This window comes from Lottia gigantea, assembly GCF_000327385.1.
Source record: "Lottia gigantea unplaced genomic scaffold LOTGIsca_24, whole genome shotgun sequence".
Classification (NCBI taxonomy): domain Eukaryota; kingdom Metazoa; phylum Mollusca; class Gastropoda; family Lottiidae; genus Lottia; species Lottia gigantea.
Genome location: NW_008708707.1, coordinates 847967 through 864843, shown reverse-complemented (window position 1 = coordinate 864843; position 16877 = coordinate 847967). Strand labels below are relative to the sequence as shown.

At 38.4% G+C, this 16877-nt stretch overlaps 1 protein-coding gene across 1 annotated transcript; it reads left to right on the top strand.

The window, feature by feature from the left end:
• The first annotated feature begins 113 nt into the window (after positions 1-113).
• On the top strand, positions 114-16539 carry LOTGIDRAFT_188395 (hypothetical protein). The gene is made up of 23 exons (XM_009055288.1): positions 114-180; positions 4826-4940; positions 7406-7533; positions 8860-8907; positions 9128-9289; positions 9596-9679; positions 9994-10196; positions 10585-10764; positions 11047-11133; positions 11310-11443; positions 11644-11737; positions 12044-12172; positions 12516-12614; positions 12970-13047; positions 13412-13515; positions 13646-13704; positions 13958-14009; positions 14471-14538; positions 14858-14982; positions 15254-15319; positions 15449-15547; positions 15844-15920; positions 16228-16539. Exons 2-23 carry the CDS (start codon positions 4903-4905, stop codon positions 16325-16327), a joined length of 2214 nt encoding a protein of 737 aa, XP_009053536.1. The 5' UTR covers positions 114-180; positions 4826-4902; the 3' UTR covers positions 16328-16539.
• Positions 16540-16877: the final 338 nt, after the last annotated feature.

Sequence of the window (16877 nt, the reverse complement as noted above, 5' to 3'; positions counted from 1 at the left end):
CGTCGGGGTGGCACGAGCTACATACCTTAACAACCATTCCAAGTATCACGCGCTGGGTTAGAAACGGCGGGAACTAGCTGCAGTAGAATACAATAGTTTGATTGTTTGGAATTATCTCGTCCTGGAATTGAATTCTGATTATTTCTTGGAGTGGAATATAAATTTGGAAACAAAAAATCGGTGAGTTTAAATAAATTTAATTTGTTTTTTTCACGAATTGGTTTTCAAATTCCTGATAATGAAATAATCTCAGATTTTTTTTAAATTGAAAACTTGACACTTCTTACTTTTTATATTCATAGAGATGCATGCGATGGATTTTTACGTGTTTCTTCGACGTAACGCACAACACAAACAATCTTTTAAAATTGGTCACTTGGCATGTGTTAAAATATTCTCTCAATGCCGCACCCAGACCCGTAGCTATTAATGAAAACTTAGATAACTTAAATGACTTGCTGAGTCGCTATAGTTGAGCCCCCTTCAAAATATCTGCCCCTCCCCCCCCCCCCCCCCCTTCTAGCTATGGACCTATGCCACACCTACATGAAAAGGCAAAAATGAGATGTAACACACCATACCAATTTCTATGCCGGTTTCATGGTTTCTTCGGCTGAATGACAGCTTTGTTTCGCTGAAACCTAACCAATTTACAATGAAGTTCATGAGAAATGCGGTTATGGGATTCATTTTTTTGAAATCGGTTAAAGTGATTGACCGATTTGATGACTACAAAACTACAAGCCTGAAAAGGACGTAAAACTCTTATTTCATTTCTGACGACCTTTATATTAAATATAGAATCATTAGAGGAATATACCATGTGCAATCGCATGTCAAAAATCGACTGACCTGGGGCTCGAAGATTTTATAAGCCCGATCAGAAGCAAAACAGAAGGACATTAAATTCAAATTTATTTCTTCGTTTAATCAACTGTATTAAAATATTGGCCCGTCTGCAAAAACATGTCAAAAACCGTCTTGATCTAGGACTCAAAGTTTTTATAAGGAGTCCTGTCACAATCTGGTCTGAAGATTTGGTTTCATAAATATTGTTTAAATTTAGTCATTCATGGTTTGATTCCGAGGGTATGTTTTGACAACTGGAAGAAACGTGGTTTTAGAAATTCCTTCTCGGTTTTCAACTTTAACTTGGAATATTTCTGTAACTTGCCAGCGGTCATCTCGACATATTTTAAGAGGATCATTGTCTTCAGTATAGCTTTCATCTGAAATTACATCTGGCATCGTCGTAGAAAAAAATGTGGAGTGCATGCTGTGATTGGCATAGCGACAGGCGGAATTCGTGAGCATTTCTGTATTTTTTGACTGACTGCTCATGGGGAAAGATGACCAATCTCTTGAAATACTGAGATCATGAGAGCTCTTACGTCAAACTATCGCCAGTTGCACATTTTCTACTGTCTATCGAATATTGGATCTGAAGTCCCCCCCCCCCCCCCCCCCAAAAAAATAATTACTGAGTCTTACACCTATGGTACAAATTAACCTATGGTACGGTTACACACCTATGGTACGGTTACACACCTATGGTACGTTTACTCCTCTGGTATGGTTACACCTATGGTATTGTTACACTAATGGTACGAATTTACCTATGGTACGGTTACGCCAATTGGGCACTTACGCTTATGGCACGGTTACGCCTATGGTACGGTAATGCCTCTGGTATGGTTACACCTACGGTATGGTTACACCTATGCCTCCGTCGCACCTATTGTAGGGTACGCTTGGTCAAATTGGTGATTGTGATTTAATTTCCTTATCTTTAATGATTGAATCACTCGTGGGCTACTTCATAGTCCTGTTGGTTTCGTTTTCAAAATCATCTGCCATGAAACCGCAGACGATCAAATTGTAAGTGTTCTCAGATCTCGCGCCAAAACGTGACTTGTACATCTTCCCGCCGTGAAACTGTTGCTGGTCGGCCGGAAATGAAAACAAAGTAGTTCATAATGCCCCGCCCCAATTTAACTACAGAATATATCACCGAGGTTTATTCGTGTATGATAAACTTATAATAAACTCTATGATAGATATAATAATGACTTCAAGATGACGCACTACGTCATTGTTACTCTTTCACATTTGGTTGAAATATTACGCGCTATTTTTAGTCCGTCTGTACTTCGAATATTTCCCGCGTTTCATTTAATTGGGTAATTCGGGAAAAGAATGCTGTTTGGTCTATAGAATTATTATTATTTATTTATTATAAATTATTAATATTATGCTTTAGAACACTTCACTCCTTTAAAGAGTTGGAAGAGGGGTCCAAAAGATCTCCGCCTATCCCTGAAACAAACTTTTCGATTTTTGTATTGTTCATTGCTTTTTGATCCTTCGAAGTCGGCTCTTACTATCATTGAGAAGCAGAATTCGCCAAGGGTTGGATTGTTCACCCACCAACAGGGAACGTGAGCTGGGATTTGACCAGGTTATTTTGACTTTCCCGAACACGTGTGATAAAATATTACTGAGGAAATCTCTCTCTGTTCTGTCATCAGTCAACTATTTCTAGGCGTGAATTGCGGAAACAACGTATTTAAGCTCTTAAATGTCAGAACCATGACCAAGTTTTCCAATATTACAACAGATAAATCTCACGGACATAGGATTAAAAAAACTACAGCTTCAGGTCCGTAACCAACCCCATGTGCCAAGAGGGGCGGCCGCATATGCATGGGGGGCAATAGCCGATAGAGACTGATTTCAACTTCAATTGAGAATTTGTTCGAATTTTGCAGGTTACGGGCTTGAACCCACAGTCCATGAAGGCAATTAAAAGGGTTGTTACAAAGTCCTTTACCACGCCGTTAAAACCAATGATGACATCTTCTGTCACAACGAAAGTCGGATTTTAGTTCTGATAAACGATACGGGTCAGTAAATTTGAATAGAAACCGAGTAAAACGTTTAGATCAACTGGTTTTATACAAAATATTCAAATTAAAACCAATGCCATGAAACGGCACTTGGATAACATATCTTTTTGACCTTCATTATTTGACACAGCAAACCCCAAATAACATTTTAAATGATACGGGTCAGCAAAATTCGATTTGACTTTAGAATAAAAAACTGAGTGAAAGGTTCAGGTCAACCGGTTTTATACACAGTATTCAAATTAAAACCATTGCCATGAAACGCCGTACTAGAATAACTTAATGTTTTGACCTATTTCATTATGTTTTAAAACAGGGTACACTAGAACTACAAAGGGATAATTTTCTAAATAAAACAGAGTTAACACAGAATTTCTATATAAAAACTGTATTATTGCCATGGAAAATAAATAAACCGTATTCAGTCCAGATGGTCTCAATATGCCATGTTAAACTATAGCCGTATTAGATATGCCAAACTAACACCCTTTAGTTAGATTCCATCATCACCCCATTGTCTCGAGTACTACCAAAATTCCAATTGAAACCTCGAAGAATTCGTCAAAGACATGGTACATGTAGAACCCCCAGGCCGAATCCAATAAATTCCAAGATAAAACTTGGTCGCAGGAAATTCCAACAGGCAGAGACTGCTGCAAACTTACCTGATGGTCATCTCGTTAAAGGTTATTTTGAAAGTCTCTTAATAGAGGGCTTGAAATCGAGACCTTAAAATTGTCATGTGTCAAAAGGATCACATTTTCATGGGCCATATGAAAAATGTTGACTTTTCAACACATCCATTTCTCTCACCGAAATCTACACTTATCTTGTCATTACTGGACAATCGAAGATCAAGAAATATCACCGAGTCTCAAGGGAGCAGAGAATACCAAGATTGCTTTGATATCTCCAGGAGTATGTACACTATTATTATTACACGTGTTTTACACGTCTGTATGAATAGGTTATTGGGTAACAGTCGAACAAGCTCATAAAGATGATGTACGTTTTCGACAATGGATTTTACAACTGAGCACAACTTGCATCACATGGCTTTTACAACTGAGCACAACTTGCATCACATGGCTTTTACAACTGAGAACAACTTCCACCACATGCCTTTTAAAATAGCTCTACAACTGAGCACAATTTGCATCACATGTCTTTAACAACTAAGCACACCTTGCATCAATGGCTTTTAGCACTGAACACAGTGGCTTTTACAACTGAGCACAACTTGCATCACATGGCTTTTACAACTGAACACTACTTACTTCCAATGGCGTTTGACTGTACACAACAGACATAACACTTATCCTTGTGATCAGAAGGTTGCAAGATAACACTTGAACAGTATGTTTATGTAAAGCAATCTACGCGCAACGCCGTGAATGCATGTGGACAGCCATTTTTCACCGCCGAATATCTATGCATACTTTTATCCGACCAAACGGTTGCGACAATAATATACTCTACGTCGTTGATGCATGCGTACAGACCAATCGGTTGCGATTTTGACCTATATTTTGTTGAAAGGGGCATCTATCCAATGTTTCAACGTCGTTGATGCTTTCGTACAGACTAAACGGTTGCAAATTTGACCTGTGTATTTTTCCCACGGACATCTATCCAATATGTTCTACCATCCGACGGTTGCGTACTTGACCTACATAATGTTTAATGGGGCATCTATCCAATGTCTATGTGCAGTGCTCGTGATAGTAACATATGAAGGTAATTGTATACTACTATCCGACCTAGAGTCTAGATACGTAAAGCCATCCGACCAAACGCTTGCGAACTTGACCTATATAATGTTAAAGGGGGCATCTATCCAATGTCTATGTATAGCAGTGCTCGTGATAGTAACATGTGAAGGTAATTACTATAATAAAAGGTTAAATGTTCTATTGTAGTGTGATACTGCCCGGTTAGTGAGAAAGTGTGAGATATCGACACGGATTATATCATAGAGGATTAACGGATTAGCAGCATGGTAAGAGAGACGTATGTGGTGCAGCCCGGTGGCAGGTAAGCATGCTTTAAGTTTTGCTAAGTACCTTTTTTTATCATATACCCCATCTGAAGGCATTGTCTAGGTGATTATGCCATCAATACATTAATCATTATTTTCAAAGAGAAAACGCGTGTTTACAATTTCATGAAATTTTTAACATCATCTTAAACTGTTTTTTCCCTTATTCCATATTTTGTTTGTAACATGCCGAATAATTTTTTTTACCTTCTCTTACTGGAAATCATAATGTTACCCTCAGTATAAGTAAGGGGATTTAGTATCAAAAATAAAACTTGCCCCTCCCATTAAAAGATTGTCAACAAAATTATTTTTGGATTAGAGCTGTCCTATCCGGGATTTAACTATATTTCAATTATTTCACTCAGACTTTCTTGTTTAATATTCTCATGTGTTCACGTATCAATGTTTTTTTTTTCACTGCGCAATTTCAAATATTTAAAAGTGTTTGTACTATTTAAAAACTCAGTGTGAATCATGTTAGGGGATAACGTACCTTAAAGGGATACAGTCGTCGAATCATTTTAGACCAATTATAGATTCCTGTATCACATTTCAGATTTTAATCTGACATCAAGTTCTTCTGCAATATTTTTGGTTTCATAGATGCATGATAATGATGGTCTGGTAAATTCACGTTAGATCCGTTAGCGAACTGCAATTAATTTTCATTTGATTGTACAGGAACCAGACATTGTTCGCCCCCTTATCAAATATATAGATGGAATAGTGGTTAACTCTTTCAATTCCAGAGAGCTTGAACGTTATCCTATCCTGATAAGTTTATTGCGTGTGTTTATATAAACAAAACAAAATGTAAAAATGGTTACGTGCAAGCGTGTAGATTGGCTTATTTGAAAACCACGTGACATCTATTTCGGTCTCAATTACGAGGTGTACTGCTAAGGTGAAACATGGCAAAAATATGTAATAATTTAGAACGTGTTGAAGAAAACTGAGAACTGCCAGATAAATATATCAGAATAATTAAAAGATAATATCCCTTCAACCAATAACCCAAGTTATATGTGGATATGATATTTAAGGAAACATTCTATATGCTAATAAGCAAGATTTTCAAAGTATTTACTATTCGTGGCAGAGGATTTGAAATTTGGGATTAAGAGATTTGAATTTTTCTGAAAAGAGTTATGCCCCCTGTTGATTCCATACATGTACAATTACTATTATTAGCTTCATTTCTGTACTGTTTGTCTAAGATTGTATAATTCAGTCAATAACTCATTATGGAAGGATGCAGAAATCATAGTACTCGAGTACGCAAAGGCGCAATTCAAAGATTCAAAGATCAAATCCACTCATTACTTTTACGTTAAGGTAGAAAAGGCGGCGTGGGCACAACCTTATTAAAATGATCTAGACGTTTTGTTTTTTTGTGGTGGTATCCCTTTGTCCATTAGGGATCTGATGAAATTGTTTTGCAATACGTGTACTAGGATATTCAAATGCCGGCCAATCAAATGGTCTGTTCCAATGTGTTTTTTTTTCTGCTGATGATCTGATGAAATTGCTATGCAACATAAAGTTCTGCCCCTTTAACATATTCAACCGATCAAACGCTTTGCTCAAATAAAAGATTTAACACAAGTTTTGTCAGCCCTATTTTTACAGGCCATTGTTGTTGTATCAGTTTTGTCTACCTGTCAATTTGTCAATCATCATGATAATCATCCTCATCCATTCTCATCCCCATCCTCGTCCTCGTCATCATCCTCATCCTCGTCCTCGTCCTCGTCCTCGTCATCATCCTTATCATCTTCATCATCCACATCCTCGTCCTCGTCCTCGTCCCCATCCTCGCCCTCGTCCTCGTTCTCGTCCTAGTCCTAGTCCTCGTCCTCGTCCTTGTCATCATCCTCATCATCCACATCCTCGTCCTAGTCCTCGTCCTCATTCTCGTCCTCGTCATCATCCTCGTCCTCGTCATCATCCTCGTCTTCGTCATCATCCTCGTCTTCGTCATCATCCTCGTCCTCGTCATCATCCCCATCCTCGGCCTCGTCATCATCCTCGTCATCATCCTCGTCCTCATTATCCTCGTCCTCATCATCCTCATCATCATCCTCGTCATCATCCACATCCTCGTCCTCGTCATCATCAACATCCTTGTCCTCGTCATCATCCTCATCCTCATCCTCATCCTCGTCCTCATCCTCGTGCTCGTCATCATCATCCTAATCCTCATCCTAATCCTCATCTTCATCCTCTTCATCCTCGTCATCCTCATCATCATCATCCTCATCATCCTCATCGTCGTCATCATCCTCATCCTCATCATCCTCATCCTCATCCTCATCCTCATCCTCCTCATCATCCTCATCATCCTCATCATCCTCATCCTCATCCTCATCCTCTTCCTCATCATCCTCATCCTTATCGTCGTCGTCGTCCTGTCGTCAAGATGTAAATTTTCATTTTCCAAATATCTGTTTTATTCCAGTGCTCCTGGTAAAGGCTGTACAGACAGGGAGAAGATCTTTGTATTTTTAACGATTGTATTTGCTCTCTTATCACTGGCTCTGATTATAGTCTTAGCTCTGGAACTTACTCAGGATAGCTATTTTGGAGGTACGTAACAGTGTATCTTGTGAATGGGGTGAACACTTGCAGAACTTGATCTTGAGGACCTAGCTGCTTACCGGCGACAATGTAACTGAGGCCCGTAGCTACAAAGGGGCACAGGAGGGGGGGGGGGGGTGATGGAGGTTGCTGGAGGCGGGAGCAAAAAAACTGCAAACAAGTTTAATTTTTGTATGTGTGTAATTCGGAATTTTCAGTAAGTGATGTGGTAATTTGAATAGAATGTTTTAAAACAAGTATAGTTTTTCCCACCGCATTCCGGAACATCAAACCAAGTGTAATGTCACATGGTATCAAATTACAACCTTAATCATCAGCATATAATATCCATTTATTAACCTTGAAATCTACAGATTTTAAAAAGTCGACAAAGGTTAACCCCAGTTCTATAGGTCACACGGCCATCTAGATCATAGTACATGTTATCAAATAACTTAAAGAACCATGTTCTCGAAATTACTGTTTAAAAATTTTATTTGCTTCTTTCATGTGAAGTCGAATATTAGCTTCACAATGATATTTCTATGATTCATAAAGCGGATGGGCTAATGTGACTCACAGCAGGTGATGGCACCAGCCTCCAAATGTAGGGGCAAACTGATTCGATGGGGGGTAGAGTTTTGTGGCTGATTTCAAAATGCGGCAATTCTATGGAGGCGTTATAACCGTAAGACTCTCTTGGACTCTTGGACGGTTCTCCCTAGGAAAACTGAATCGATTTGGTGCATGCTGACACATAGTTTTGGGCATAAACTTATAAAAATAATATTTTCGAATTCATTAAAAATAGCGCGGGGGTACATTTGGGGTGTAAGCCATTTCCACAGAACCCACAGTGGTCAGTAGAGTAAAAACATAATATTTCACTCGCCATCCGGTCAGACATGATAATGCCACGCATCTGTAAAGCATGTGTTTTTAATATATAGGTCACCACACCTGTAGCAATACTGTCAATAGTTCAGAATTTCCTCAATTTTTCAAATGATTGTAGAAGATTGTAAATGAAGCTATTTGGTTGGATTGTGCGTTAGCGAATACATCCAATCAGATTCCTCGACAGAAAGTCTGCGAACAATAAGTCACAATGTTTAAATAATGAGATTGGCTGTATGCGCTGGCGCATATCTATGTATTCCGTGATACATGGCAAGTTGCTTTTTCAGTCAAGGTATAAGACGAAATTGGTTATAGTTTTACATAGAGAAGATGGCGCTGTCAATTGTGTTGCCCCTTTCAGACCAGTAAAAACAATCCATACAGTTCTACGGTTGTCAAATTAGGACATAAAATTGAATTTGGTTTATCTTGCAGGTGGATCTGAAGAGAGAACATGTATGTCAAGAGAATGTGTCAAAGACTGTAAATATATCATTTTTCTTGTCTTATTAGTCCATATTATTGAAATAAACTGCCAACGTCCTTTCTTCCAACTTATTCATCTAAATTCTGACATTCCACAACCATTGATTTCGTGAGTCTGCCAGATGATGATTCCCAACGCTACAATCATAAAGCAAAGACGCCATTTCCGACCTGCCTTCTGGAAGACCCAAATTAAATCATCTTCTTTCCATTTCAGCTGCAGCATTATTGAACTCTCTGGATTCAGCAGTGAACCCATGTGATAATTTCTACCAATACGCCTGTGGAAACTGGATGAGAAACCATATTATACCTGAAGACAAGTCCCGGTACCAGCGGTTTGACGAAACTCGAGATCAGGTGGATTTGATGTTAAAAGGTAAGAGGAAGCCGTTGGACACCAAGTATTGAGTAAAGCTTAACCCAAAAGTGAAGGGGGTCATCTTCTTTTCATTTTTATTAAAATATTACAGATGGACTGGAAACGGTCGGATCTGTATTCTGAAAAGTGCCATGGCAATCAGCTCGATCATTTGTCAAAGCAGATAGGGTGACTGTATGCATGTAAATGTTTCATGTATGAATGGACTGATCTTTGGAAGTTAAAAGAAGAAAGAAATGGTTTGCATGGCCATTCATCAAGACTCTAAAGTTACTACAATGGATTTATCATATTCCATTTCAGCTCTCCTAGAAGCTCCAGTATCCAGAACGGAAAGTAACGCCACGAAGAAAGCAAAGTGGTTATACAAATCATGTGTGAACGAAGGTAAGATCATTGGTATATGGAGGACTGCTAACAGCAATTAGAATCAAAGCAATCAATCGCAAGGTCACTGTTGTCCAAAGTATTATAGCTAATCTAGACTTGAAGATAGCGGCTTCAGCTAGGTAAGGGAACAATTTGGAAAGCGTTTGAGCTCAGTGTCTTCTTCTAGCTTTAGATCTGTACAGTGCCGATGTTAAGATCCCGTGGAACATTATTTTACAATTAGGACAGCTTTTGGTGGTTCTGATAACGCCACAATCTGCCTCCAGAGTTCAACTCGAGAAGACCTTAAACTCATAGCTTTGTCCTTTCAGTGTTGATCGACCAGAGAGGTCTCGATCCTTTGGGACCATTATTTCACGATCTTGGAAGTTGGCCAGTGATAACGCCTCAGTGGGATGGACGTGGATTTGACCTGGAAGGAATGTTAATACTGCTGCATGAACTGAACTCTGGTTACCTTCTCAGTGTTGATGTCAGACCCGATGATAAGAACTCTTCTCGATATGTCATAGTGGTAGGTAGATGAAACTTTAGAATATTCTTGCTATTCCCTTCGCCTTCCTTCCCAGTGAGTTCGCTTTTGAAATTGATACGATCATCTTGAAAAGTGTTGCAAAGCAATACCTTTAGGATTATCATACTATGGTGTCATAAACTGCTACAGAAAGCAATTGTAAAATTCCATTTTAATGAAGTGATACGGGAAGCAATACAACGTCATTTTAAAAAGTATGAAGGGAATTGTCATTCTGAATCATATACTTGAAAGGCATATAATAGATATATCAAATTGTCATTTTGAAAAGCGGTACAGATAATCTAAAGTAAATTGACATAAAAAAAATAATACAAATATTTATTTTTCCTTATTACAAATCGATCCATTTACATTTTAATTACAGCTAGATGAAGGAAGCCTTGGTTTACCGTCTAAAGATTACTATCTTCGTGATAGAGAGGATAAATATTTATCAGTTTATGAACAACTGGCTCGAGATCTGGCTAGAATGTTTGGTGCCGAATCACGACAGGCTGCTAGCCAAACAAGAGAGATGATCGACCTAGAAATCAAATTGGCCAATGTAAGTAGGAATTCTGCGGTGCTGAAGTCGATCTGACAAAGTGGAGATCAAGATGTATTTCGGATAATGTGGGAGGCATCACAACCAACATCGGCGATCTGAAAAAATTCTTGTTTAAATCGTGTTCAGTTGAATTTTAACCAATAAGGATGCACAAATTAAAGGTCCTACCATTACTTTTTGTAAACTTGTTGCAAATATAAAGAAAATCAATCAGTCTGATATGTTAATCTTGCTTTCTGGTTGTTTTTTTTTTTTTAGACAATTCTTTGATTTTTCCAGATAACAACAGACATGGCAAGTCGACGAGACAGGAACAAGATGTATAACAGAATGAGCGTCACTGAGTTAAGGCGACAAATTCCTTTGGTATGTACTTCTTATTGGCTATACGGATATAAGACAAGCACCCCCTCCCTATTTAGGGCTCGCTACGGACTACTGGTATCAATACTCCCTTGCTGAGCCATTTATATTCCCTGTATTTGATACTTTTCTTCTCGATCATCAAATCAAGTAAATAACAATAATTCATTATTTTGTAGTTTGACTGGAATCGGTTTATAAACGGTGTATTTCGGGCAGTAGACATACCCATTCCAGAATGGACAGAAATAGTGGTTTATTCACCTACTTACCTTAAAGAAATGGTTAAAATAGTCCGTAATACACATAGCAGGTAAAGTTCATTATGGATTTAACTGTTTGGTCGTCGCTTCATTTACCTCCATAATATATATAGTAGGCTAGTAAACGTTTATGTATAATATGGCACAGTGCAGCTTTCTGTAATACTTTTCAACAAGCGCCGTGAGATGACCGCCCCCGTAGATTAATGGATGAATGAAATCCCCAATAAACGTTTCGATTTTGTTGCAGGACTGTGGCTAACTATCTAATCTGGAGGTTGTTAAAAGACAGACTCAATGATTTACCTGAAGGATACAGAGCTGTAGCTAGAAATTACAAACGAGTAAGTCTCAGCCCTTGACAATAGATTATGATTATAAATGCTAGATTAACATGGACAAATTCAGCAGAGTTTTCAGCATAGCTGTCTCAAAATCCTAGACAGTTTCACAAGCTATATAGTATTCAATTGGCAGTAAGTAATGTCGAGGAATGTCAAAAAGGTGGCCCAATCCAACTGAAACTCTCACCAACCCTTCCTCCAAAGATCGTTCATTGTTGCTCAAAGCTTCAACACTTTCTCAAGTCAGTATATTCAGAATCAAATCCTTTCTTGCCCGAAATCCAATTCATGTATTTATTTTAATAGGTTGTATACGGTATTAAGAGAGAGGAGCCAAGATGGAAGATGTGTGCAGAATATGTCAAAGATACCTTGGGTCACGCTGTTGGAAGAATGTTTGTCGATCGCTACTTCGACGAGTCCTCAAAGGAAAAGGTTTGTCGACTTTCTACATTATTCTGAACTGAAGTTATCTTTTGCTATAGGATATTTTGTAAAAGAATCATGTGCAGATTAAGGTAGCGGATCACCCGACGCGGTTCAAGAGTCCAATGGGGTCAGGGGCCCTACGACTCCGATAGCAAAATTAATATTGGTTTCTCCAAATCTATCTAGCATTAGTCCATAAGAACATTTGTAGGGCGAGGGCAAGGAACAAAGTGAGAAGGTGGAGGTCCTAGATAGCTGCTCAGCCACTGTTCATGATGCAAGTTTGGTAAACTTTCCTCACTGCATACTGCAAAGTAAAAGACATAAATCATTTCATTCTATTATTCAGGCAGTCGTGATGATCAGATATGTCGAAAAGGCCTTTATGGAAATGTTGCAAGACGCCAAATGGATGGATAACGACACAAAAGACTATGCTCTCAAGAAGGTAAAGAGTTCTCTCAAGAACACCATCTTTGTGTTGGATTGGTAGTAAGCAGCCAAGGTTAAGGTTCATGTATAGTTCATTTGCTGAGTCAATTATCAGGATGTATTCAAACAACCGGTTGGTTTACAATCAAATACATGTTATGAACAGACAGGACGCTACTGGAGCTCAATCTCTGGTGTTTCCCACAATATTTTCCGATGCCAATTAATCTGAACCACCAGAAGTATCCGCCATCTATTCTAGTTCAGATAGTAATTAACATTTCCAATGTAGGTGTTAGTATAACTACAGGGAATAATACCATAACCACATCACTTGGACCTTATAATGACTGTATTGTGATATTTTCCAGGCTCAGAATATATTAAAGAAGATCGCCTACCCTGATTGGATTCTCAACAACTTTAAACTCAACAATGAATACCAAAAGGTAATTAGAAATTTTATATCAAGGAAGGGGTGGTTTGATTCTCCAACATGAACAGGCCCTTTAAGATTAACTAGCTGGTGGTTGGTTTGAATTACAATAGGACTGTCATTGTGCATTCTAAAATGGAGTCAAGGAATCATTAAACCTGTGCAGTAATTCCAAAGCATCTGAAGTCTGTACTTTTAAATCGAAATGATGTCATCCATAAAGACGAAGCAAAGGAAGGGATGTTTCAGCTTGGTTCAATATTACCTCATTTCAAGAAAAGACTTCAGAGATATCAGCATATTGTATGCCATACGATGGGTGATATATCTGAAACATAAGATACAAGGACACTGTATACTTTTATATTTAATTGTAGGTTAACTTTAACGCAGATTATTATTTTGAGAATATTCTGGCCTCATTGAGATTTGTGTCCAAGAAATCCTTACTTCTGCTCCGAGAATCAGTAAATAAAACCAGGTAAGGTGGACATGTAACTGAATTCAAACTATATACAATGCTGCATTATCAGACAAACACTTGGTAAGATAGTAAAAAACGGTGACTTATTCATGGCCACAAGACTACAAAATTTTGGTTTTCTTTCCAGATGGGCAACAACACCTGCTGTAGTCAATGCTTATTATGAACCTTCAGAAAACTCCATTAGTAAGTATAAGGTCTTGTTCGCACAATGAGGTCTTCATGTCCTTAATTATTGTTAGATGATGGAACTACTGTCGTTCTTAACTGCGATAAAATAACTGTTAACGACTCAAGTTTATACAAGTTACTTCCCTTGAGATATGAACTTTGTTCAATGAAGAAATGTCATCACGATCATCCAGCAGCACTACACTATTTTACGCTCTGCTCTTTTTGAGGCCCAGGTGTCATCCTATTTCTGCTTTTATCGTTACAGCTTTCCCTGCAGGAATCTTACAACCGCCATTTTACAGTAAACATTATCCAATGTAAGTAGATAAATTACATTAACACTTTAACGACCCCATTCACAGATCATTAGTCTTTATTTCTCAAACTGAAACTTTCTGCAGCAGGACCGTAGCTACATGGCGCAAGGAACCATACACCATTGCCCCTTCAAATATATTACATGCCCCTCCGAACAATCAAGCCTGTCTACGACCTGTACACCATACACCATTGTCGCTCCAGATATATCACTTACACCTTTGAACACTCACGTGTGACAACGGACTTGTTCTACATTCATCAAGTCAGCTACTGTCTCTGTTTTGTTATGAGATGTCATTTTTTCATATGCCATTTATCTGTGATTGATTTTCCCGAAAACACCGGAAGTAGTTTTAGGGAGCGGAAGGTGAATAATCAAAGGGAGTATGTTTCTCACTTAAAACACAGAATTGTGCACATATATGAAATTTGGTTCCACATCGTGTTGTTATTCCAGGTCTCTGGTATTTGGCGGTATTGGAATGGTCATTGGTCATGAAATAACACACGGTTTCGATGATGAAGGTATGTTACACTTTACATTGGAATACATTACCCTCTAATTGCTAATACCACCTACCCTCCTACATATACATTTGTTCTTACTTGCCTAAATAAGTTGTAATCCTTCTGCTTTGCCCTGAACGCGCCTAATGTCTTCTTTCTAGCTCTCGTTTCTCTGGCATCCGGATCAGCTACATTTGTGATCTGCTATCTGAACAAGAAACGAAGCATCCGAATCGGTATTTAAATCGGGATCTGCCAAAAGAAGACTAGAGATGCTGGATTTCACAGAAAAGGGCTTTGTTGTTGTAGTAATGAATGTGGCGGGTTAACTTTTCAGGTCGACAGTTCGATAGTCAAGGTAACTTGAGATACTGGTGGAGTCGAGGATCATTGAGGAAGTTTACAGAGTTAGCTAAATGTATTGATAACCAATATTCTAATTATTCCATCAATGGAGAACATGTAAGTTGCAGTTTCTAGTTGTAGGACGTAAAACTCTAGCCTAATACTAGCACTGGAGAAGGGGGAAGGAAGTGAGCTGCGTTGTTCACCAAAATTACCAACTTGCTGCTAAGATTTCGAAAATAGATGAGTCGGTGGACTGGTGGAGTTGTTGTTATAGTGGGCTCTGGGTCAGGATGCATGTACTGTTGATAGCGGGTAACTCGACTATTTTCATCTTGAACAGGCTCTGTATTGCCAGATGATTCTGTAACTTTTCTACACCTTTTAGGTACGTGGAAATCAAACAGTAGGAGAAAATATAGCTGATAATGGCGGAGTTGTCGCTGCTTATAAAGTAAGTTATCTCCCTTTTAGTTAGTCAAGTGAAAATTGATACAGTATCAGGGCCGACCCAGGACACTACATTTGAATAAAGCCCTCTACATCTAGAGTTCTAATATATTCTTCTCATTTGGTATTGTAGGCCTATAAAAGTTGGAAAGAACATGAAGAGATGAGGTATGGTCGACTGCCTGGTTTAAATTTAACGGCTAATCAACTTTTCTTTGTCAATTTTGCTCAGGTAAACAACAAATTTCTACTTGTACCTAAGTCTGGTTTGGAGGCTTTTAACATTTATTCTAAATTATCTAAAACAAAATGAACTGCTCTTATTTATGTTTAGAATCACCCCCGGATGTGCACAGAAATAGGAACGTCTTCTGATCTTGGTCCATCCACAGATTTAACGGCGGTAAAATTACTTAGCAACTGCAGGGGAAGTAATTCAGTTATCATATTGATAGTCTCGAACATTAAGCTCAATCACTGAAACGTTCGTTTATAGTGTTCTATAATTTTTCCTTTTTTATTGAACAGATTTGGTGTTCAGTGTCGTCACCGGAAGCAGATAGAAATACATTATTAACAGATTCTCACAGCCCTGGGGCATTCAGGTAAGAATAGATGTAGTATGTCAATCATAGAAACACCGTCTTGTCGATCGAATCGGACTACACACTGACGTCCCGATTACCTCTATCTTCAAGTACTACGTTGTTTGTGCACAGCTACAACGAAAGCGTCGGAGACAGGACACGTCTGGTTGTAAGAGATTTAGGTCCTCGTGTTGGTATACTTAACGGGTGGTCGTTGCGACAGTGTCCCTTATTGCATACGTCATGGTATTATATGTGTTCACTCGTGCATTCAGGAGTAGAAAAATCCGACGTAAAACTCCATTTCATTTCATTTCTCTTCCAGAGTAATTGGTAGTTTATCAAATAATGACGATTTTGCAGAGGTCTTCGACTGTCCCAAAGGTTCGCCAATGAATCCTGTCAAGAAATGTAAAGTTTGGTGATTGGTTGAAAATTCAATATGGAGGTGAACATTCCGAGTCTTAACCAATCAAAATGTGCCTTTTATTTATCTTTGAAAATCAGGGATAGCAACAAACAACCACCTCTACAACTATATCTGCTTTAAGTGCAACAGCTGAGAAGCAGGGAAAATTATTTCCTGTACCCTCTGAATCTATACAAAAATTTGAAGATAAATAGCGTTTTTCAACTCATTTCAGTGTCTGTGAAAATGGTGGGTTCCATGGCACCTCGTAATCCTAGTAATCCGATCTAGTTATTCAATATGCTGAGTCTATTTTTGGAAAAATTAAACAGGCGATGATCTAAGGACCTTCCGTAATTTTTGTGAAAAATCTAAATACTTCTTCCAGGGTATCCGGGGTGGTTTCATATTTTTCTTGTACATAAGCAAGTTGTGTATATTATAATATTTTTGTGTCGTGGAATTTTATATTTTAAATGTCCCTTTGCATGATAGATATGTTATTTAAAATCTTCTACTGCTATAGCATTGACCTTGAGTGAGATGTAGCTCAGTCGTTTAGAGTG